Genomic DNA, 22,750 nt, shown 5'->3' on the forward strand with positions numbered 1-22,750 from the left:
GTTTGAGACACGAAAAGCCAAAGTTTGACTGCTTCTTCGTGATAAGAGCCTTGACAATGGAGAAACAAAAAGGTCAGAGCGTTTCAGCCATCTTGTGATTTTGTGACTTCTGATCCATCCCCAGATTCTCCACAGTAGACAAACTGACATGCTGATGAATCCCCTCTGGGCCTGTGTTTGTGACTGTGTGTGTGTGAGACTGTGTGCGTGTGTCTGTTTGCAGTGAAGACTTGCTCTCTGCTTTCTCATGACAGGATGACACTATGGGTGACGACATGAGTGATGGCTGCTTGAGCGAAATATGTCTTGGTGGTGTGTGTGTGTGAACAGTGGAAAAAGTTTAAACTGCCTTGGGACTTTGCTGTGTGTGCTTTTGGTGTTTGTGTGTGTGTGTGTGTGTGTGTGTGTGTGTGTGTGTGTGTGTGTGTGTGTGTGTGTGTGTGTGTGTGTGTGAGTGTGTGTGTGTGTGTGTGTGTGTGTGTGTGTGTGTGTGTGTGTGTGTGTGTGTGTGTCCTGCTGCAGTGTGAGGGGATTCGCCGTAGATGACAAACCTGCCAGGTCACTGCGGGGGACTAAGTGACCGGTGTTGTGGATTTATTTCCTGTTTTTATACCTTTTTATTCCGCCCCATCTGCATCTGAGTGGAGAGTGCTGCATTGTTGCGACACAGCTGACTGCCCGCCTTGACTCAGGGCGCCCCCTGCTGGTGCAGATCAAATGTGTAGGGGTCTTTGGTCTCCATGCTGTAATCGCTGTTGTAAATAAATAAGTAGAGCTTTGTGTGTGTGTCAAAGCCCCCCCCAAACACACACACACACACACACACACACACACACACACACACACTTATTTACACGCAAGAGTTTTTGGGCTCTGCAGATAATTTCAATGGTAGATGTAATTTAATAAACTAGTCCAGCCCAAATCAGCCCAATTTATTGTTTTGTGGCTCATTCTTGATGCAACTGGTTAATTACAGGGATTTTGTATAAGATATACATTTTAACACATATTTAAACTTCACCTTCAGGGTTTAGGTACCTTGAAGTGATCATTTTCTGTCATTTCTAGAGTTTGTGTGTGTGTTTAGGCCGGTGTTGTGTTTGGCTGGAAAGAGGCAGGCGTGCTCCAGACAGTGAAAGAGTACAGGCAGTAATGTCTCTTGTTTTTATTGGTAGATACAGTACATGTAGACAATAAGGAGGGTTTCTGTGACATCATGTAAACAAAGTACGCTGATTGTGAACAGTGACAATAAAACATTAATTATTTCTTTATTTCTGTTACTATGTCCTGTATAACTCTCGCCTTCCTCTGCTTATAATGCAGTTCATTCAACGCTATATAGTTCATCGCTATTCTGGCTTTATCAGACAGACAACACAGTCCTAATATAACATCATTACAAGTACTTCCGTAGAGACAGTATCTATACATTCAGTCTATATTTACAACAGTGAGTCAACAAAAAGTGCTGGAAATTCATGCTACAATGCTGTGCTAAATCAAGACCTACCAGCACAGTTTCTGTGCAGAAAAAAACTTCTTTTTCTCTACTGTTGAACTTCTATAATTCATATCACGGTAACATTTAAAAAAACAAAAAACTTTTCATGATTATTATAAATCAAAGGGAGTTTGAAAAAAAAAAAGTGTCCATCCAACTTTATGTAAATTAGACAAACCTGAAGATGGATACTTAAAGTAATTTTGTTAATTCTGAAAATTACTGTAAGCATCTTAACATAGATACGATCAATTTAAGTAACTCAGTGAATCCATTCAAAATGTTACCAAAAGGGTAATGAGTTGTAAAATAAATGCCAAAGTATTCACCTGATGCTACAGTTTGATGTGTATTATTTTCGTAAACATTAATCTCTTACAACACATCCAAGAAGTAAATATTCTATTGTATTCTACTGTATCTACATTATATCCTCAAACACTACAATGTACAAAAAAGCACACGCCTCATAGGAGACATATGGACGACATGAGAAGGGACCCAATGTAAAACATCAGTGGTATAAAAGTCATCCTGAATAAGGCAAAACAACACATGCCTCATGATGCATGATGTCAAATCAGAGTCAAATGAGAGAAAGGAAAAATAAAGTGCCTGTTGTGTGAAGTAAGTTCAAATAAATATCATATCACTTTACATGAATAGAATTGTTTGTTTATTGTGTGTGACGAGTGGAAGTGTTCCCTGGTGAACTTGTGGCCGCGTGGGAATCGATCAGCGCAGCGAGTTGGTGGGCATGCAGTCGCACAGAGCCCTCCGCTCGGCCCTCAGCACCAGCGTCTCCGTCTGCAACGCACACAACAACAACAACACACAGCAGCACACTCACGCATTAGTACGAGCAGACAGTGAAGGAGCATTACATAATTTTGTCGGTTTGTGTCTACATATGATCCAAGATATATTCACATACAATCAATCATCCACTTGTGCTCTACTTTGCTCTAGCACCTCTAGAGTGAGAAGACAGCATTATTATTATTATAATTATTATTATTATTTAAGCATAATGCTGTATGTCCCCGTTAAGACTGACAATTACACAGAGAATACTGAATTCCCTGCTGCCATTGTTGGGAAGTTAAGGATCACGTGTCATCATAGAACTCACCCTGGCATCGAGGTTGAAAGCGGTCTTCTTTAGATCTTGCAGTGCCCTCTGCATAAACTCAAACGCATGGCAGTCCACACATGGGCGACCTGTAATACAAGAGAGCCACTGTTTGTTCTGACATTTTCACTCTCTCTCTTGTTATGAGGCATTGCAACCACCCTCTTTTCCATATCAATGTAAACACAACACGCCCTAATACATCATAATTCTGTGCAGACCAACTTTTAGTTCGTAAGGCTGAATATTTTAAATGGATTCATTTAAATGAGCTCATTACTGAAGCAATTCAAACATGTATGACTTGAAATTCATGCTGGTTGAACCCCTGCAGATGATAAACTGGGTCTCAGAGGATCACAGCTCCACGACTCCAATTAAACTAGAACCCCAACAGGGATCTGCTGCTTCGACCAGGCAACACGTTTAATACTGTACATCTATGTACATTTTAAAACGCAGCTAAAACAAAAAAAATGGAGATCTGGTTCATGAATGCACCACCTACTTTCTGCAGGGATCACGGTCCCTGTGTCCTGTTCCGCATCAGCACCGACACACAGGAGCTGGAGCAGCATCAGGACCACCGCTGCCTGTAGAAATCCACCAGCTGCCATAGTGATGCAATCTATACATTCAACATGGAGAACACAGTGATCAGGCCTCCGATAAGCATTCACACAATATACAACAGCGGATAATGACCCATGCGCCCGTGAAACCACCAACCTTATGGGCTTTGTTTGGAAAATTCTCCAATTCTCAACGGTAAATGAATGTTACATCTACAACACAGCGTACAGAGGAGGATACGTTAACAAATCGTAGATTACTCACGATCAGTCGATGGTGCTCTAAATAAAAGCAGAGCAGCGGCAGATGCGCATCTATAATTGTTTCATGTGGATTAGAGAGGTGCGCATGCGTGTAAAACTGATGGGGACGTTTGGCGCTTTGACTTCCGATCAGCCATCAAAATAAAAGCCTCGATGAGCGCTTTTTGAGAATTTCCAAAGTAAATTCCAGGGATATTATTGTGAGTAAATGGGAATGTGTATATGATTTTTACGTTGTGTATCAATAGCCACACGAAGAAAGCATTTAAGAGTAAAGCAAAACACAGGATGATGTGCAATGCTAATTTAAAAAGATATACAACACAAATACAATTCTGTCTCCCTTATTTAGTATTGACTAAACCACAGCCAGTGTACATGCAATCCTCGTATATAGGGAAATATTACTGTCATTGTGTTTATTTACGTTTGTTCATTGTAGCTCATGCAAATAAAAATAAGTGTGACAGCTGTAAAACACCAGATAATGACCTCCTTACAATAAAAACAACGTTTATTCATGACAAAGTTGACAAAAATCGACAGGAGAGTTTCAACTTTGTGAAAAAATAGAAAAATGCAACACACACATTTTCTCTGTAATTCCCACAACCCCTCAGCCTTTTCACTATCTTGCTATATGGGTAAATGTCAGTTAACAGTGACGTTGTGCCCATTACATGTAATTATTTTGTCTCAAATTCTCTTCTTTTGTGTCAAACTTTGTGTTGTTTTGTGGGCGGGGTCCTGACTGTTTTCTTAGGTAGCCTGTTAAAATGCCCGAACTCAATACACTTCTTTTTCCAAGATGGCGTCGATGAAGGACAGCGACACCGGCCTGTGGCTTCACAACAAACTCGGATCTACGGACGAACTATGGACGCCTCCTAGCATCGCCTCGCTCCTCACGGTGTCGGTAATAGACAATATACGCTTGTGCTTTTCGAGTTTATCGCCCCCGGTGAAGCTCAAGCTGCTGCTCGGGATGCTGCATCTCCCCAGGCGGACAGTGGACGAGGTGGGTCCCGGCTCGTTAGCCTTTAGCCTGGCAGGTAACGTTAGCTGCTAAGGTGGATGGGGGGAAACCTCCGTCACAGTTTGGCTGCCATAACCAAACACAAGTGACCAAATGAGTGCTTATCGGGCTGCTGGAAGTGTTAAAGTTCGTATGTAGAGCTTTTTGTTAAGTTAACGTAACTCATTCGTGAATGCTAATATCGGTAGCAACTGTTAGAAGCAGCGGGGTGACGTTACGCTCCTGGAGTTTATTATCACTGTTTTGGGGGAGATACACTCACATAAACCGACTTTAATGCGACGCAGTGAGCGGAATACCACCGAAACGCGTTTTAAATTGTCAAATTTTAACGCTTACATACGATTTTCTGTAGTGGTTTACCTGCTACAACTGGTAAAGGTTAGCGCAGCGAGACTCGTTCAGACATGATGGTGGGACGGGCGGAGCGGAGGAGCTTCAGAGGGCGGAACCTGCTGGGTTAACACACAATAACGTTTAAATCTGCGATGACATATTTGGGCACAAGATGTATTCCCCTTGTTATTTTACAAGCAACACACGAACATAAGTATGTATAATTTATTTATAACTTTATGGCCATATTCGTGCAACCGCAAGAAAGATGATGACAATGTTCTGTATTAGGATTTTTAGGGAACATACATTTGTCATCCTTTGTTGTTAATTGTTACTGTTAACAAACCCATCTCCATCTCTGTCCACAGATGAAGGAGGCCCTGTCGGAGATCATTCAGCTGGCTACAGTGGATTCAGAGCCCTGGGTGCTGATGGTTGCAGACATCCTCAAATCCTTTCCAGAGACGGGCTCTCTCAATCTGGACTTGGAAGAGCAAAATCCCAATGTGCAGGACATCCTAGGAGAGCTCAGGGAGAAAGGTGGGGGCGGCGGGATGGGGTGTATTGGTGTTCTTCTTAATACACATTCAGAAAAGTGTCTCATGATATGGACAAACATGACACAGTGTAGCTGAGGATGGACTTCTTCTGACTGATCATTAGACCAATATGGGACACGCTCAGACTTAGAGGACTTTCTCATGTCACAGTTTTAAAAGCTTGACATAGAGATTGTAGAAACTTGAAGGCTGACTGGTCTAGATGCACTACACTCAAAGTCAAAGCCATGGTGCTGTGATATTAGTGAGTGCTCAGTATCTCATTGATGGTTTCACTCTGAGGACATGAAACCCCAGCTGTGTAGAAAGGAAGTCATCATGCAAATGTGGTGTGAAGCAGACCGGAGTAGAGAGGGGTGGCAGAATAATTAGAATAAAATTTGAAATCATGATATGAAAGTGTATGATTAATAAATTGCAAAATGGGGTTATTTGATAACATCCTGATTATCTTAAGGTATATGTGCGTCTACGGGTATTTGGTCAATTCCCTCTCTTTTTTCGTCCCCAGTGAGCGAGTGTGAGGCGTCGGCGATGCTTCCATTGGAATGCCAGTACCTGAACAAGAGCGCGTTGACCACTCTTGTGGGACCCCTCACACCCCCTGTCAAGCATTTCCAGCTAAAGAGGAAACCCAAGAGCGCCACCCTCAGGGCAGAGCTGCTACAGAAATGTAAGTTACTTAGCTGGGGGGGGGGGCTGTTGGCGTATTAGACATATATAAACAGTTGCGTACAAGAACAAATGTTGACTTATTTAGTTAGGTTTGTTTACACATGGTTACGCATATCCTTTGGCTTGTGATGTCTAACATGTAACAATGACTCTATTCTAGCCACAGAAACGGCCCAGCAGCTGAAAAAGACAGCCGGAGTGCCTTTCCACGCCAAAGGGAGAGGCCTGGTCAAAAAGATTGACACCACAAGTGAGTGACAATAAGTGTAGGATGGAAAACGTTCATTTCAAAGGGTCTCACATCACAGCTTAGACTTTCCCCTCTGTTGCTGTAAATGGCCGTATCAATGTTTCCACCATAGCGCCCCTCAAAGGGATCCCCAAGGCGCCGTTCCGCAGCCCCACAGCCCCCAGTATGTTCAGCCCTCCGAGCAACCGCACACCGATTGCCCCCGCACGGACGCCACTGCGCAAGGAGAGGGGGGTCAAGGTAATTGTGGATTAATTATTGCCGCATCAGTTTACATAATTTCTCTTAGACTCTTCGTTTTTACCTCATTTCCCCTTTCTTAAGTGACTCCTACTTGATATACATTTTGTTTTCCAGCTGTTAGATATCTCAGAGTTGGACATGGTGGGAGCTGGCAGAGAGGCAAAGAGAAGAAGAAAGACTTTGGGTAACACATTTATCTTATGTCTCTCTCTGACACATGCTCACATACCTCAGGGTCTCCTGACTGGTTTCCACCAGATGAATATTTTAAAGCTTAAAAGGCAAACGTATTGTGTGAGAAACGTGTTGAGCCATCATCACTGTCTTGGCTATAGAAATGGAGACGGGAGAGAAAGCAGCCAAAGAAGAGGCGGTGGTGGAGAATGCCACGCCTGACTACGCAGCAGGCCTCGTCTCTGCACAGGTACTTGGCCGTCTTTATTATTCTTCTGTCTCTAACCTAACAAAACACACTCATGGACATGTTGTGTGTTTCAGAAACTGGGGTCTTTGAACGAGAATCCCCTTCCATCGACCAGCTACTTACCGGCCACGCCCAGCATGGTGCCCTCCTCCTCCTACATTCCGAGCTCTGAGACCCAGCCAGGTGAGATGAGACGCAACCGCATTTTACCTGATGAGCTTGCATGTTTTCACTGAACCGACACCCAAGTCTTTACCTTACCATCCTCTTCCTCAGCCAATGCAGGCGGCTCAGGACGGGAAGCCCTGCAGTCTGCCCGCCAGCCAGAGGAGTCGGCCACGGCGGGAGCTGGCGCCGCCGCCACCTTACCCGGCCAGTACAAACAGAGGACGCCCATGTACAACGCCAGCACTACGGCCAACCCGGCGACTCCCACATCCCCCAGCACGCCCACCTCCACCCCAGCCAGCAATGGCCCCCCTGCAGCTGCCACCGCCAGCCAGCCAGAGACCCCCACCCAGCCACCCAGCACACCTCAGACCCCCACGCCAACACCAGCCCCTACGCCACCGCAGCCCCAGCCCAAGAAGAACCTGTCACTCACGGTAAGATGGAAATCAAACATTAGTTGGTAACATGTACTAGTGTTACCAACGCGTTTGGCTCACATGTTGTCTGCTCCTCAGAGAGACCAGATGTACGCAGCACAGGAGATGTTCAAGACGGCCAACAAGGTCACCAGACCAGAGAAGGCCCTCATCCTGGGCTTCATGGCTGGATCCAGAGGTACCGCAGCCCGGTTTCATCTCTTACCCTCTACTGCATGTGCCATTTTGAGTGTGTGAGCAGTGTGTGACCCATTTGGCCCTTTAGTAATCGGCTTGCGTCCTCCCACTCTCTCTTGCAGAGAACCCTTGCCCGGAGCAGGGGGACATCATCCAGATCAAGCTGAGCGAGCACACAGAGGTTTTGCCTAAAGCCGACGGCACCGGCAGCACCACCATGCTGGTGGACACAGTGTTCGAAATGAACTACTCCACAGGACAGTGGACCCGCCTCAAGAAATACAAACCTATCACCAACACGTCCTGAGGCACTCAGGAGCGACCGGCTTGCTCAAACACACACAAGTTTCATGTACATGTTTACACACAAGTATTTGCATACACCCATGGGCCAAAACAAACACTGGGAGGGGAGTCAGGGATCATGAAGGAGAGAATGGTCCTCCCTCTTCCTGCACCGCCACAGGACCTTTTTGAAGACTGTTTCTGTATTCTGTTTTTGTTTGGTCGTTTCCAGTTTTATTGTTAACGTTTCTGTTTTTAAGTCGCCCGATTGCTGAACGATGCTGTGGTCAGGAGGGGCGTGGAGAGATTTCTAAGTGTCACTGCAGGCACCTTTACGATTCGTACCGCGAGGTACACGCATGTCACGCGTCTAGAAAGAAGACGAGCTGTCTGTATTTTCCTGTATGAATGTCACGTTAACGGCTTCTTCTTCTACCTTTCACGACAGATTTACAGTTTGTGGTTAGAGTAGCGACCGTCATCCTACAGATGACCAAAAGGCTGAGCGGTGCGTAGTTCTCAAAAGTTATGTTTGGAGCCCTCTAGGAGATGTTTGATCATTTTTTTTCATCCTTTTTCAAAAGAAGGGAAGAAATTAAACTGAAGACAGACTCTAGAGTGCCGTTTCTTATCTCTCTTCAATCAAGGTGTTCCTGTTTTGTGTGCTCTTATCGCATATACTTCCTGCTTTTATAACTTTTTATCATTTTGTGCAATGACTGAATCTTAGACCGTTTATCTTCAGTGATTATTTTAACACATTTAGCAAAGTGCAGCTGGTTTTCAGTGCCGTGAGCCTGAAAAACATCTTCAAATATTTGCAGCTTGTCTCACCAAACTTTGACAAATGAAATCAGAGCAGGTGAAGTTATAGGAATGAAAAATTCTTATTAAACTCACATAAATTTTTATTAAATGGGATTTGCAGCATGACGAGCACCACAGTTGTCTGGCTGCAGATTATACAACATTTATGTTAACGCACAAAAGAAGGTTTCACAAAATTTTCGGGGGGGGGGGGGCAACTTAGATGTTAATGGTTGTTCTGAGTAGATGAGGTTTAATCGCTTCAGCCAACTCCCGGCGTAGCTGGAGGCACCCGAAGGCCGAATCAGCAGAAAACTGTCTGTGATGGGGCAGGGCTAAAGTCACAGCAGGTCTGCTATACATGGATTGTCTGTATGGAATGTCAGTCAAGTTCTTTTGTAACTCCATTATTTGATTTAGGTTATGTCCTTTGATTTGCCCCTATATGGGATTTTAAAGTGAATGGTCCAAACAAAAGCCTTGTTTTTGTGTGATAGCGTGAATGTTCTGTTGAGATATAACTGCTACCATTTTTTAAAGCTGTACTCGTGATGCGTAACAATCACTGTCAACATAGAAAAGAGTAAATAATCCCAGTTTAAAAGTGACAAACAACAGATTCAGCAAAGGGCCAAGATGATCTCTCCCATCTCTACATTCAGCAGGTTGATTGTACTTCATTTACTACAACAAGCAGCAAGGCAGATTACACAAGACTACACTCTGCAAACCAACTTCAATGTGGTGCTGTAATGGCCGCCGGAGTGTGTGTGTGTGTGTGTGTGTTTGGTTTCAGTTGGCTCCTGGGTCCCGCCAGCCGCCAAATGTCTTCTCCAGATAGAGAGCCACAGCCAGGCTCAGGCGGTCCTGCAGTTTCCCGGCAACGACCTGCAGGCCCAAGGGGAGGCCCTCTTGGCTCAGGCCCAGGGGACACTGAGTGGCCGGCAGCCCCAGGATGTTGATGATACCTGGGTAAGACGTAACAATGAGTTAAGGTAGAACGTGTGAAACTAGACCGCAACTGTGGGGTGTGGCTAACCGGTGTAGGCAAAGTCAAAGGTCCTGAAGAGCGCATGGTGATGTTTGGGGGCCAGGTTGGGGTGTGTGGGGAAGAGGAAAACCCCATCTGTCCCCAGGAGCTCGTCCAACTCCCTCTGGAGGTTCTCCTTCTGCTGGATGATGAAGGGTGAAGGTTTGGCGGTACGGCTCATCTCAAAAAGAGCCAGGCCTGATTTCACACACACACACACACAGACACACTGTTTACATCTCACACCAAGCAGCCAAATATAAATGCTACTAGCATAACCGTGTAATAAAACCTAGAATACTGGTCATCATGCTTTTACCAATTGCGGCCATAGTATGCTCCGACTTTCCCATCATCCATTTCAGTAGCTCCCACAGAGGCCACGCTGGTTGCCCCGGCTCCCCCATCAACCCCGCAAATGGATTAGGAGGCTGAGGTATGAAAGAGGTAAAAATTGTGAGTCTCATTACCCTGGTGTGTATGTTCAGAGTTGGTAGTATGAACAGAAGACCCGGTGGCGTCCTCAGCCTGTTTAGATGCCCGTACTGCACGGTATGTGGTCTAACTTTGCACATCTGGAACAGGAAGTGATTTATTGGGAAGCAACTGAAAACAGCACCTTGGTATTTTTCCCACAGGTCAGCTGGACTGGAAACTGAACAGCCAGCCCCTCCCTCCCTCCTTCCCTCCCCCCTGCACAGGATAAGCGGGTCGAGAATGAATGAGTGTGGGGAAGGATAACCAAGCTGGTTTGGTCTGGTTTGTGTTTACTGCTTCCAGCTGATTTAAAGTCTTTTCTAAGGACATTGTACAAAATGTACTAATTTTCAGATAGATAAGGTCTGATCCAGGTCATCTGCTTTTCATTATGTATGCATTTTTGGAAATATTTGCCTCTTCTGTCAGATCTGTTGACCTCTGAATGGACCTTTGAAATCTGTTTTACTCTTGACCTAGTTTGTGACATCATCTAAACCTGAAGCTTTTCCACCACAAATCCACACTGAAGACTTTTTATCAAGGGATGAAAACATTCCCCGGGCTTTTCAATGACCAGATTTCCTTTCCTACTATCATTTCAGTTGATTTCAGTCATTTGTCTGTCTGTCTGTCTGTTTGTCCAGAGTTGCTACGTGCACCATATCTACAAACCTTCCAAAACAATTAGTTCAGGTCTGGCGTTTCCATAAGATGGACAAGTCCTGAGAAAGTGTGTGTGTGAGGCTTAATCTAGCAAAAGAAAGGAAATTTCAAAGGAAGAGTGGAATGCTGTGGCCTGGCAAGCAATTCAGGTTATAGCTCCATCGCTTGGCAACCACTTGGTTCAGTGCTGAGGGTAAGATTATCCAGGGAAGCTCATATATTCTGTTTTAATGTGTGTCCACAGCTCAACGCACAAAATGCAAGAGGCAGCACCGGTTGACCTACCTTGCCCTTGTCGTCAGGGAGACCCATGTAGGTGTTCCAGATTTGGAAGCCATACTGGAGTCCAGAGATATTCACCTCCTGGACCTTCACCCCCAGGTCAGACTCCAGACGCTCCACCACCTAGAAAACACAACGAAGAATGTCATCGGTAACGTGTGTGTGTGTGTGTGTGTGTGTGTGTGTGTGTGTGTGTGTGTGTGTCAGTCACATCTGGAATAAAAAGGGACTGCAAATATAAACCTCAAAATTCCGGACACCTTCAAATCTCATCCTGTAATTGTTTCAGCTTCACATTCATCCTACAGCAAACTAAATAAAACTATGTGAAGGTTTCTGCACCTTCTTCTGAATGTGAACGAGCTGTGGGTTGATGGGGAAGGTCACGGCCGAACCGCCGTCGTGAGGCATGGAGAAGAACCGAAGCTTCTTCAGCTCCACGTTAGTGTTTAGGGACAACCTGTGTGCACAAATTAAACATTAAACATCTCAAAGACTTCATGTTCCAACTATAATTGAACATATTGCCTACGCTGAACCCTCTCAACTCCGCGTTAATGCATACAAGCTTGGGTCTTATGTCTCTTTGCATTGATAACATTTACATTACTGATTAACTTGCAGTAGTAAGAACATCCACAGAGTTCTGAATCCTTCTATTTAAATAAAGCTTGTAAGCCTTTCACAATAGATAGCTTGTCTGTGTGGGTGCGCGTGTGTGTAGAAGGGAACTTCAAAGCACAACATCCACCTGTCAACAACGACCGACGCAATGGCAAACCGTACCTGTGCGCGTTGGGCCCGGCCATGATCTGAAGCATAGGCAGCAGGTCCTCTGCGTAGCGGCACATGGGCCCGGTGCTCAGGTACTCTGCCTGTGTGCCAGAGGTTGGTGGGTGCTGGTTCTCGTGCGACACAATACCTTGGGAAACACACCACAGTCACCGATGCGGCCAAACACGGATCTATGCATTTGTATATACGTAAGCAGACGTACGAGGCTGCCTTCCGCTCACCTGGAGTGGTCTTATGGCCGAATATCCCGTTGAAGAAGCACGGCATACGGATGCTACCCCCAATGTCCGAACCCACGCCGATAACTGAACCCGCTGCTGCCAGTATGCTCCCCTCTCCACCTAGAACATGCGGGCAGAGACACAGTAGAAAAGATGTGACCATGACATACAGTTAGTGTGTAGTAGAAACATAAAATGGCAGGTATCTAGTCTTAATGAATGTAGTTGTGGCCTGTAAGGATAGATTTGTCTTGTTAAGGTCAAGCTCACACAGTAACAGACACTGGCTATAAAATGATAAAATGATTGATTGTTCCTGAAGTAACCGTCTGTTTCTCTTCCCTCCCCCTGTTTAAATCAAGACGTTACTCATTAACCAAGCTAACCAGAGCTTCCTCCTGGTATCCTCTCCAGGTCGTATGGGTTGTTGGTGATGCCGTAGAGGCGGTTGTGAGACTCCATCCACATGCACAGCTCGCTGGTGTTGGTGACGTGCAAGGGGATGGCCCCCGCTCTCTTCAGCAGGGCGACCGGCGGTGCGTCCACTGCGGCCACAATGTCTCGCCTCCAGATCACACCTGTAGTTTGGGGCATACCTGCCAGAGAGGGAACCCAGTGTGAGTAACATCCTGTGATCTCACTCTCATCTGCTACCTGGATAATGACATCTGATGACCTGATTTACATTTCCACCTTGAGTTTAAAGAGGTGCTCATGCTAAACGGTAACCTATAAACTATAATAAAGGACGAAACCTGGCCTGAGCATGGACCAATGGTAACGTGGGTGGGTAAAGCTTTTTGCATATGGCCGCCGGTAGGTTAGGGTGCAGCACTTTACCCTGTAGAGCAAAGGCCTCTTTGACGGAGAGCGGGACTCCCAGTAAAGGCAGGCGGTCCTCCAGGACCTCCTCTCCCCCAGTTTCCTCCTCAATCAGCTTGTCCACCTGGGCCGCCTCCTGGAGAGCCGCCGAGTACCTGGAGGGAGAAACAGGGGGATGAGAGAGATGAAAAGGAGAGGGAGGGAGGAGGAGGAGAGCAGACAGACAAACAGACAGACCTACCTGTCCTTTACAACAGCATTCAAAAAGGGGTTGACCTCTTGGACCCTGTCAATGTACGCCTGCACCACTTCCACACTGGACACCTGGCGGGGACACATGTACTCTTAATGTCTTATGATTATGTCTTCATATATTACTACACATCATACTAGTTGCTTATAACACTCACAGACCATTGTGAGTCAATCAGCTTAAGAGGGTAAAAGGGCAGTATTGGCATCACAATGCATTCCTGCAGGTGAAAACTGAGACAGACTTAAACTAACCACTGTCAGATTAGATCAGTTTTCACGTCGGAGACAATGCAGGAAAGGACTTCCAATGTGGGTCAGGGGGAAGCGCAGAGACAAGACTGTCTCCCTGTGTGCAAGAACATCATCTGCTCTGCATACTTCATGTTAATTTGGTTAAGGTTTCACCCCACAAACACTTTGGCAGACTGTGGACACAACATGACCTTGTGTACAACAATAAGTCTTGTGCTTTTAAAAACAATATTGTGGGAGTGGCAGCCGGTGCAAAGTTGTGCAAGTGTAGGTGGAGAATAACATCCGTGAACCAGCAAGATCACACAGGGCGAAACTACTTATAGTGAGCTTCTGTAACATTTATATTAAGTATTAGAGAAATATTATACTTCTGATATTCAGGTCGGTACGCACCTCCCTCCGCCGGATCCTTTTAGCCAGTTGCGTCGCTGACATGCCCAGTAGCGGGTTGCTGACGGCGGGGAGTTTCCTCCTGGGCTCGGCGGCGCTCCGCGGGGAGAAGAGCCAGAATAACGCGTAGAAAACACGCATGAGCGCCCAGAAGAGCCACAGCTGGACGCTTTCCAGGCGGCTCAGCCTCATGTTTACACCGGGAAGAATAGCGACAATCACTGGATCCTCCTCTAACGGCCCTACTAGGTGGTGATTATCGCCACAGGCAGCACCTCCCAGCATGCAGCGGCGCTGACATTTATACACACACACCACACAGCTACACAGCGCCGTCTGCGCTGCCTTTGAAATAAAAGCATGGCGTGCATTAATCTGGGATGGCGTGTTTCTGTGACGATCAGAAAAGGGCATACGTCATATAAATATTTTTTGTTTTGTGTAAGTTTTATGACGACTCAAGGGCCTAAATCCGAATACACTCTGGAATACACAGAAGAGGATGCGTTTTATTTTGAAAAACGATTAGATCAGGTGAAATCAACACTACTGCTACTTGTCTATTATAATAATAAGTTCGTAAGTTCTTTTACATTTGTAACGGATTTCCTTAATTTATTTTAAATTTAAAATCGTAAAACTGTGTCTCGAAAATATATTACAAAAATTAATAAGTATACCGGTATTTGAAAGAAATTCAACTGTGCAGTATACATATTGACGTAAACCCAATGCCCGTATGCACTGTTTAATACATTTAATGAAAGAAATCCAGAATGTCACTTGTGAGTAAAACCACAGCCGAACTGTCATTTACAGTGTGAACGCAAGGGGGCAGCATCGTTGCATCCTGAGCCTCTCCCCTGCCTCATGGCTCATTGTACAAACAGAGCACACAGCAAGACGGAGAAAAAGCCTCTGCAATGCAGGTCAGTGGGTTAGTGGAGAATCCATACATGTGCTTCCTACTGTGTCACTGCACTGGGAAGATACACTGGTTTCCAGTTACTACAGCTTGCTGCGAACACAGCTAGGAGCTCAGATAGATGCACTACATGCTGTATTCATTTTTTGGTTAATTTTATTTATGCTTTGAAATTGTATTTTTTGTCCTCCTTTGTCATTTAGAGACTGAAGCCTTTACTGAAAACAGCTGATAACATCTTATCTTCGGTATGTTTACCCCTAATGTTCAAATGTTGATTCTTTCTTTCATTCTTTTCCACTATAGCCCCAACAACTGCATCTGAGATTATGTAAGTATAAAACTGGACTACATCGACCCATCATATTTCATATTGATATTCATAGTCATTTACTGTAAAGAGCAGCTCCCTGCTTTGTTTATTTATTGCCGTTTTAGGCCTGACAGTGGCTTCATGAGGCTTTCACTAATGGAAGGTTTAAGTGCATCCATCATATTGGCAGCTAACTTCATATCGGGGCTTAAAAAGAAATGTGAAATCAATAAGAGACACAGAATGGTAGGAACGCCCAACTGAGCTTTTCATTGATCCTTATTACTGAAGAGACCCTAATCTTACATGCAGGTTTGTCAAAGACGACAGGCAGACAAACACACAAGGTTATGTCTCTTCAAATCCAGCCATGAAGTGCATTTTATGTGTTTGTACTACTGTAAAGTCTTTCTCTGAGGATGTTAACATACAACCTTACAACCTAGTAACACATAGCTGAGAGGAAATCATTTATTTTAAGCAAATAAGCGGCATTTTCTGTCAATATGATGTCGTGACTATCGCTGAATTGAAAGGTAAATATCCCAAACACTCCCTGATATGCACCCATTCCATAATGGATCATTAACCAAACACAAAGCAAACATATCACAATCCCAACCAAGTGCAGAAAAACAGATCATTCCTTGCCTGAAAGGTGAAACCTCACCATACACACACAGGATGGGGAAAACTGCTGGGCATGTAGAGACAAGAGCAGAAACCTGTGACAACAGACAGTTGACAGTGTTTGCATCCCTGCATCGGGCGGCTGGAAGACCGAATAAAACGAATATGTGAATACAGGCAATGTGACTGCAGGAGTCCATCATTTTTAGATGAAGTGGAGGCAGTGGAGTCGGTGCTCTGTGTGCTTTGTCATGTTTTATTGGAACTGTAATGCTTTTATGAATGCGAGCCCTCAGGGTAAAATGATATGGGGTCAGACACACAACAGAGGAAGGCTCGGGGCGCTTTAGTATTGATTTCCATCTATTTTTTTCTCTCTGTTGTCATGGGTTAGTCCAGACATGCCAACAACCTATAGCTCACCATTCAAAGACCTCACGTGTTGCAGTAAAAAGAGCACTGGAACACTAAACAGTCTCAAGCTTTCAGACACAATCTAAAGGATTATATACAGTATTATCCAGGCATTTCATTTCACTAATTACATCAGAGACCAAACCCCCACATCCGTCTGCTTCAAGTCATCTCTGAATGGACAGTAATTTACTTAACCGTTCCCTTTGGAAGGAGCAACGTTTCCCTCTGATCCACTTTCCAGCACCTCCATTCTGCCCTGGAGAGCAATAACGGCTGAAATGTCTGTCCCCTGGGGTGGCAGGGCCAAGTGTGTGTGTGTGGGCGTGTGTGTGGGAGGTTGTTTGTGTGTCTAAGTGACATTTTTCATCTCATTACAATTACTAGTAGTCCCAGTTTACCCCAGATTATTTATCTCAGTGTATCAAATAATTCCACATTGTTATTATCTGCAAAGCAACAACCAATATTTTAGCAAGAAACTCAATAATACAATACTGAATAACTGTAAAAGTCACTTGTGTGATGTACAAATGTATTCATATAAGACGCAGCATAGTGAAGTTCATATTTTTGGTGACCCAGATTGGATGACAGACAGACATCATGTGAGAACCTGCATGTGGAATTCAGAGCACACTTACTTGTCCGGACAGATTGAAACATTGACCTGGAAATTGTGTCTTTTCAGCTGAAAGGAGGCTTTCACGAGTGGAAACATACAGTCGCACCAGAATAACAACAGGTACGCAATTTCATCAGAACTCAAATGTTAAGAAAATAGCTAACATGTAAAACAAAACCTATTTGAAAAGTGTTTGTTGTTATCCATATTTATTGTCACTCCTGTGCATTATATATATTGATATAGCTCCCCCCATCATGCAGCCATCTCCTGTCGTCTATCTGGCACCCGTCTGACCATCCGGGATGGTGAGGGAAGAGGGGGAGGTGGAAGGGAGCGGTGGGCCATGTGGCATCCCCCTCCTCCCCCTCCTCCTCTTCCTTTGGGGACAGGCAGGCAGGCAGGCAGGCAGGCAGGCAGGCAGGCAGGCAGACTCTTGAAACAGCTGCTGTGCTCCCAAAACCAATTATAAGACCCCCCCGGCCCCCTGTGGTGCTGCGTATAAGTCCGGGTAGGGGACGCATGTGATCATTAGCACCCACAGAAGAGCACTAACGAGGGGTCAAGTCTCCTCAGCCAACTACAGGGCGGTCAGATGGGAGACGCAGAACGCTCGCTGTATAGATTTTTCACGGCCCAGATCGAGATCTATAGGTGGAAGTTTTTATTCTAGATACAGGAGAGACTCATGTTTATTTACGTGTGTGTGTGTGTGTGTGTGTGTGTGTGTGTGTGTGTGTGTGTGTGTGTGTGTGTGTGTGTGTGTGTGTGTATAGAGCCGGGGCCTTGACCAGGAGGTCAGCTGTGAGTTTATGATGTCTTCATGGGGTCTATAACCCAGAAATATAGATTGTGTGGATTGATTTGTCTTGAAATCTGAACAGAGCTCAGGTGTGTGACGCTGCAGCCCTGTGCTATTGATTATCCTCCTGCAGGACATTGTTAAGACTTCTCAGCAGGGGATCTGAATGAGAGCCACATGATCCAACCTCCTTAGAACAGATTTATTTAATGTCCCTCATGGCGCCACAACACATGTGGGCCCACATTGATTTTAGGCCTTGATTCCTGTCTTTGTGAGCTGCGTGTCGGATTCTTCTGTAAAGCAATGAGTTACTAGTTAAGATAACAACTGTATATGTTTTGAGTCAAACTGGAATCTTGGTGTAATCAGTCGGATTAGGTTGAAGCCTTTGTTTATGTTGAAATCGCACCCACATATTGACTTGGTTCTCTGCGTGAGTTAATGTTTGCAATTGGTTCAGATTGTTCAATTACTCAAGTGATCAGAGGGGTCATCAGGGGTCCACACACACACACACATAGACACACAGACCCACACCACTGCAAGCACAGCCCTCGTACGTAATCCCTGCACACATGCTCACCGAAGCTCAACTTGGGCCCAAAATAAACCCAACTTTAATGAATAAGTGATCGCACTAAATAATGAAGGCAACATATTATTGCCGTGACAATGCGACTGTAAAGCTTTTCCGCCGGCTTTGTGATGGAGCCAATAAAGTCATTGATAAATAATGCAGACGAGAGGCGGCCGATCCTCTGCAGGTATGTGTGAGGGACATAAACGGCGGCCTGAGCGGAGAGGTGGCAGGGTGCCATTATCTGGAGAATGTGGCTGTGAGGTGTGAGATGGTTCTTCGCTGTATGACATCGTTCATCATTACTCTCTGGCCTCCTCTGGCACCTTTGTCTCCAATAAAGCACAGCAAAAGCCAACTACTGCTGCTGCTCTTCCTTCATGCAGACAAACATGGAGGCAGTCTGAGTCTGACGAGGAGGTAAAACGAAACCCTGTGAAGGCGGGAGGTGGCGGACTGAGGTGATTAATTAGTAAAATAAAGACTACAGCAACCGGACACCAGACCTGATCTGGACTCAGGGCCCCGCAAAGGCCACCGCTGCGTGTGGAGGAGCTTTGAGACGTTCAGGTAAGTTGGTGACATCCAGCTTGTAAGCGTGCATTTAATTTCTTTGAATTATGAAGCTGATGAGTGTGTATGTGTGTGTGTGTCCGGAGTTCAAGCCGCTGACAGACGAGCCGACAACCTCATCTCAGTTTAGCATTCATAATTAACAAGCTGCAGTCAAGCAGTGGGGACATCCACCACACGCACACAGGTCCTGCAGAGGTTCTGCTGACCCCCTGCCCGGTGCCTGTTTGTGTTTAAAAGAGACCCACAATCTAATTGATCCAAACTCCGGGTCCATACATTGATGTAGGATCGAACGATGTAGGGTCAATCAGTCAGCCGTCACTTCAAACTCTGTCGTCAAATCAGCCGCACCTACATTCAGAGTGCACGTGTACTCTCGCCTTTGTGGTAAATGCATTGAAACGGAACTTGGCAATGTTAGCGTGAGGATACACAGGTGACTACGTCCGTTTTTCAAAGTAAGCTGGTACCGCGTACATTTGAACTATAAAGGGCTAAATGTCTGATATTTGAGAGGCTATAGAATAATATTTGACCATAGTTACTGGCAATGACTGATTGTGTTCAGCGAAACTCTGACTACACACTCATACAAAATCAAGTGGTTTTACTGTACCGTTTCAGAGATTCTCAAGTTTGATGTAAAAGCTGTCTTCAAATCAAATATATGAGTCATTGTCTTGATGTAGGTCTTTGTATACGCTACGTTAATCGCTATTTAGAAAAACGGACGTTGTCACGTGCAGCCTCGCGCTGACTGCAGTTTATTTTGAAAGAAACGGACGTAGTCACTTGTATATTCTTACGCTAACTTCATCAAGTTCCGTTTCAATGCATTTACCACAAAGGCGAGAGTACAGGTGCACTGTAAATGTAGGTTCGGCTGATTTGACAACACAGTTGCCAAAGACTGCTGACCTGACCGCAGTTGTGCAAAGTGCACACAAAGCCGAGCGGTGATATCAGCACGGGCCTGTTATCATTAGGGAGCGGATAACAATACAAACACTCCTTAATACCCTTTAAAGGCCGTGCTCCGTTTGTTTTCCTTCTTAGTGGCAGTATTGTTTACATCTTGTGCAATTTGTCATGAAATAGTCGAGTCTTAATTCATCTTATTTGCCTCGATAATGGCGAACAAACGCAAAGCAGAATGTGAGAGGCGCAGTTTAGCCCAATGCGTCAGTGTGAAATACTTGCTTTAATAATTCTCTCATTGTTTAGATAAATATTTGATCTATATGTTTGGAAGTTTTGGCGCACAGACTTTGCAACGCCGTGTACGTGCAGTGACGCCCCTGCCGTCCACACCCCCCTCTTCTAGCTCTTCCTCTCCAATCGCAATAGGCTGCGGAGTGAGCGAAGCTCCGTGGGCACTGGAAACCCACGATTCAATTGGTGGAGCGTGGAGGAGAGCCCCGGCCTTGGCCCACTGCGGGAGGAGCGGAGGAGGAAGCGGAGAGAGGAGACCTGCCAAGACAGCAGCAGCAGCAGCAGCCTGCGCAGCTCCACACAGCCTCCCCCCCGCTGCCCGGCACCAACGCACCGAAAGCAAAACTGCGCACCGACTCCGCAGGATGAGCCGCTGCAGCTGCGTGGGCTCTTAGAAAAAACGGGACACGAGCGACCGTGTGGGCTCGTAGAGTTGGGGAGAGGCGGGAGGTTGGAGGGAACCGGGCCTGACCGGGCCGATCGCCACAGCTGCGACATTTGTTTTAACCCCCGACCGACGCTCGTCTCGTCTCTCCGCGCCGTGGCCATGTAGCGGACACGGGGGTGGGAATGTAAACAGTAGTCGGGCTGGATTTTAAACTACGCACACGTCTCGCGTCCTCCTCGCGACTGCCGGATCGTTCGCGATGGAGACGGAGCGGGTCGAGCCGGAGCCGGAGGGAGAAGAGCCGCCCATCCACAGCGTCCACGGATCCCACCGGATTAGACCGTCCTCCTACCGGGCCCTGCGCAGCGCCGTGTCTACCCTGGCTCGCTTAGATGACTTCACCAGCGAGAAGATCGGGGAAGGCTTCTTCTCTGAGGTCTTCAAGGTGAGTATGTGTGTGTGTCTGTCTATGTGAGTGTGCGTGTGTGTGTGCGTGCGTGAGTGTTTGTGTGATCAACGATTATGCTTGTTCTCTCTCGCTTCAAATAATTGATATTGGCCTTGTTACACTAAAAATTAACCCATTAGACTTCGTTTAAATCCCCATTCCAGGATCAAATATGACAGATCTGAACTCGAGTCCTCTCCTCAGACCCAAGCTGTCCTTCTCTCAATCTGTATCTATGGCAACCGCTTCTTTCCGAACCACACAACGTTGACTAAATTTAAACATCTTTCAAAGGTTTTGGAAAGTGAACGCCTCACTGACGCGTCTAATTGTTCTCCCCTGACCACGCGTGTTCGCCGCTGACCCACATGTTGAGGCGCAGGAGGGGGGGGGCGCGGTGTGTTGGTGTGTGAGGTAAGCGACACCGGCAAGACGGGCGGACCTGGCACACGTGCAGGTAACCCGAGCCCCGCTCTCCGTTCAACCTGCGGGATCCAGTCTTTTGACCCCCCCCCCCCCCCCCCCCCCCCCCCCCCCGTCGCCGCTCATTTGTATACAGCTAATTCCAGGAAATACCTTGACTATTGACGCCTCTTATCCCGCCACAAACAGGCGGTTTGATGGCGTAAGAGGCCGCGACGCAAAGATTATAAATTGGCCAAGAGCAAGCAGACACGTTTAGAGAGTAATGCTGTCTGAGATGGAACCTGAACGCCTCTGCGGTAGCTTCTGAGCTGGTCGTGATGCGTTTAAGGGTCACAAAGCCCGAGAGTTTGAGTACTGACAGATACAGATGGAAACACGTGTGATTAAAGCAAGTCAGGATTCATGTAAATGAACGTCACACACTGATTAGTGTGTTTATTCTTACTCCAATCAAGCCTAATGGCGCTAATGTGTCCAACCTCTTTAACATTCATTTCTTGGAGTGTCTTATAATCATGTTAGTCTGGGGGTTCGCGTGTCAATCAGATTAGCAGGAGAGGTGATGCAGTGGTTAATTTAACTTATTGTTGGAGTGTGTGTGTGCATGTGTGGCCAATATGTAATACTCATTTGGAGTCTTTTTTTCATCAGCATATTGTGTGTGTGTGTGTGTGTGACCAAGACACTAAATAGTTCCCTTTAAATGTTAAACTTCGTTGACATTTTGAAGTCTGTTCTATCCGGCGCTCTGGTCAAAGGTCAGGCCCTTTAATTTGCTCTTTTAATCGCCTCAGTTGTTGTTATGCTCATCAATCATGGGAGCAGGCCTGGATTTGTGAGAGGAAGCTGTCGCCCTGACGCGCCGTAATAAAAGCTGTAACATAAACGCACCGCCTGTCACATCACAGGACAGTGAGTATTTTGTGTGATTACTCTGTCGCCTGGACGCTACTCTAATCTTTCCATAGTTACGATATTTGGATCTATGTGTTGTATCTTTTGTTTTCATCGTGGACAAGCCAACCAAGAGTGTAATGGAACCAGCGAAGGAACAGCAGAGGCCAAAATATGAACATTTAGATGATTTTGGAGTCACACTGAGCTGCAGTGTGTTTGCTTTTTGGTTGAATTTGTCATCACGTCTCATGTTCTTAAGCAGGAGTGTGTGTGTGTGTGTTGGGGGGCGGGAGGTGCAGCAGCAAGGAAGGAAGGAAGGACTCGTCGATGTTTGCTTTGTTCTGTTCCCTTTCTTTCAAACCCCCTCCTGGCCGCTCCGTCCTTCTGTTCCTGCCCTTTGAATGGCCAATGAGCATGCAAATGTCACTGCGTTTACTGCCGC

The 22,750-nt window shown here is 45.9% G+C and overlaps 4 protein-coding genes across 6 annotated transcripts in view; 2 read left to right on the top strand and 2 right to left on the bottom strand.

Moving 5' to 3' along the window:
- Window positions 1-1,380: 1,380 nt before the first annotated feature.
- Window positions 1,381-4,999, bottom strand: nicol1 (NELL2 interacting cell ontogeny regulator 1). 3 transcript variants are annotated; one of them, XM_076160753.1, is made up of 4 exons: window positions 4,875-4,999; window positions 3,148-3,267; window positions 2,640-2,728; window positions 1,381-2,314 (listed from the first exon to the last, which is right to left on the bottom strand). In XM_076160753.1, exons 2-4 carry the CDS (start codon window positions 3,254-3,256, stop codon window positions 2,243-2,245), a joined length of 270 nt encoding a protein of 89 aa, XP_076016868.1. In that variant the 5' UTR covers window positions 3,257-3,267; window positions 4,875-4,999; the 3' UTR covers window positions 1,381-2,242. The 3 variants fall into 3 exon arrangements, with proteins under 3 accessions (XP_076016868.1, XP_076016876.1, XP_076016884.1); XM_076160761.1 differs by lacking the exon at window positions 4,875-4,999 and adding an exon at window positions 3,477-3,552; XM_076160769.1 differs by lacking the exon at window positions 4,875-4,999 and adding an exon at window positions 3,369-3,477.
- Window positions 4,248-8,714, top strand: nelfa (negative elongation factor complex member A). Its single transcript, XM_076160741.1, has 11 exons — window positions 4,248-4,493; window positions 5,219-5,390; window positions 5,922-6,083; window positions 6,246-6,335; window positions 6,448-6,575; window positions 6,693-6,762; window positions 6,914-7,002; window positions 7,077-7,185; window positions 7,279-7,607; window positions 7,689-7,788; window positions 7,910-8,714. The coding sequence occupies exons 1-11, from the start codon at window positions 4,284-4,286 to the stop codon at window positions 8,092-8,094; spliced, it is 1,644 nt and encodes a 547-aa protein (XP_076016856.1). The 5' UTR covers window positions 4,248-4,283; the 3' UTR covers window positions 8,095-8,714.
- A 278-nt stretch (window positions 8,715-8,992) lies between these two features.
- Window positions 8,993-14,424, bottom strand: faah2b (fatty acid amide hydrolase 2b). The gene is made up of 11 exons (XM_076160727.1): window positions 14,076-14,424; window positions 13,414-13,496; window positions 13,191-13,327; window positions 12,737-12,946; window positions 12,351-12,470; window positions 12,121-12,256; window positions 11,677-11,794; window positions 11,338-11,457; window positions 10,229-10,340; window positions 9,919-10,107; window positions 8,993-9,847 (listed from the first exon to the last, which is right to left on the bottom strand). The coding sequence occupies exons 1-11, from the start codon at window positions 14,355-14,357 to the stop codon at window positions 9,672-9,674; spliced, it is 1,683 nt and encodes a 560-aa protein (XP_076016842.1). The 5' UTR covers window positions 14,358-14,424; the 3' UTR covers window positions 8,993-9,671.
- A 5,807-nt stretch (window positions 14,425-20,231) lies between these two features.
- The window catches only part of tesk1b (testis associated actin remodelling kinase 1b), a 15,440-nt gene continuing 12,921 nt past the window's right edge, over window positions 20,232-22,750 (top strand). Inside the window, exon 1 of the mRNA XM_076160817.1 lies at window positions 20,232-20,982. Within this exon, the coding sequence (XP_076016932.1) occupies window positions 20,797-20,982 (186 nt within the window). The 5' untranslated portion in view covers window positions 20,232-20,796. The remainder of the gene's footprint in view (window positions 20,983-22,750) is intronic.

Source organism: Genypterus blacodes, unplaced genomic scaffold (assembly GCF_046128005.1).
Source record: "Genypterus blacodes isolate CSIRO-AG114 ecotype Tasmania unplaced genomic scaffold, CSIRO-AGI_Gbla_v1 ptg000011l_1, whole genome shotgun sequence".
Classification (NCBI taxonomy): Eukaryota; Metazoa; Chordata; class Actinopteri; order Ophidiiformes; family Ophidiidae; genus Genypterus; species Genypterus blacodes.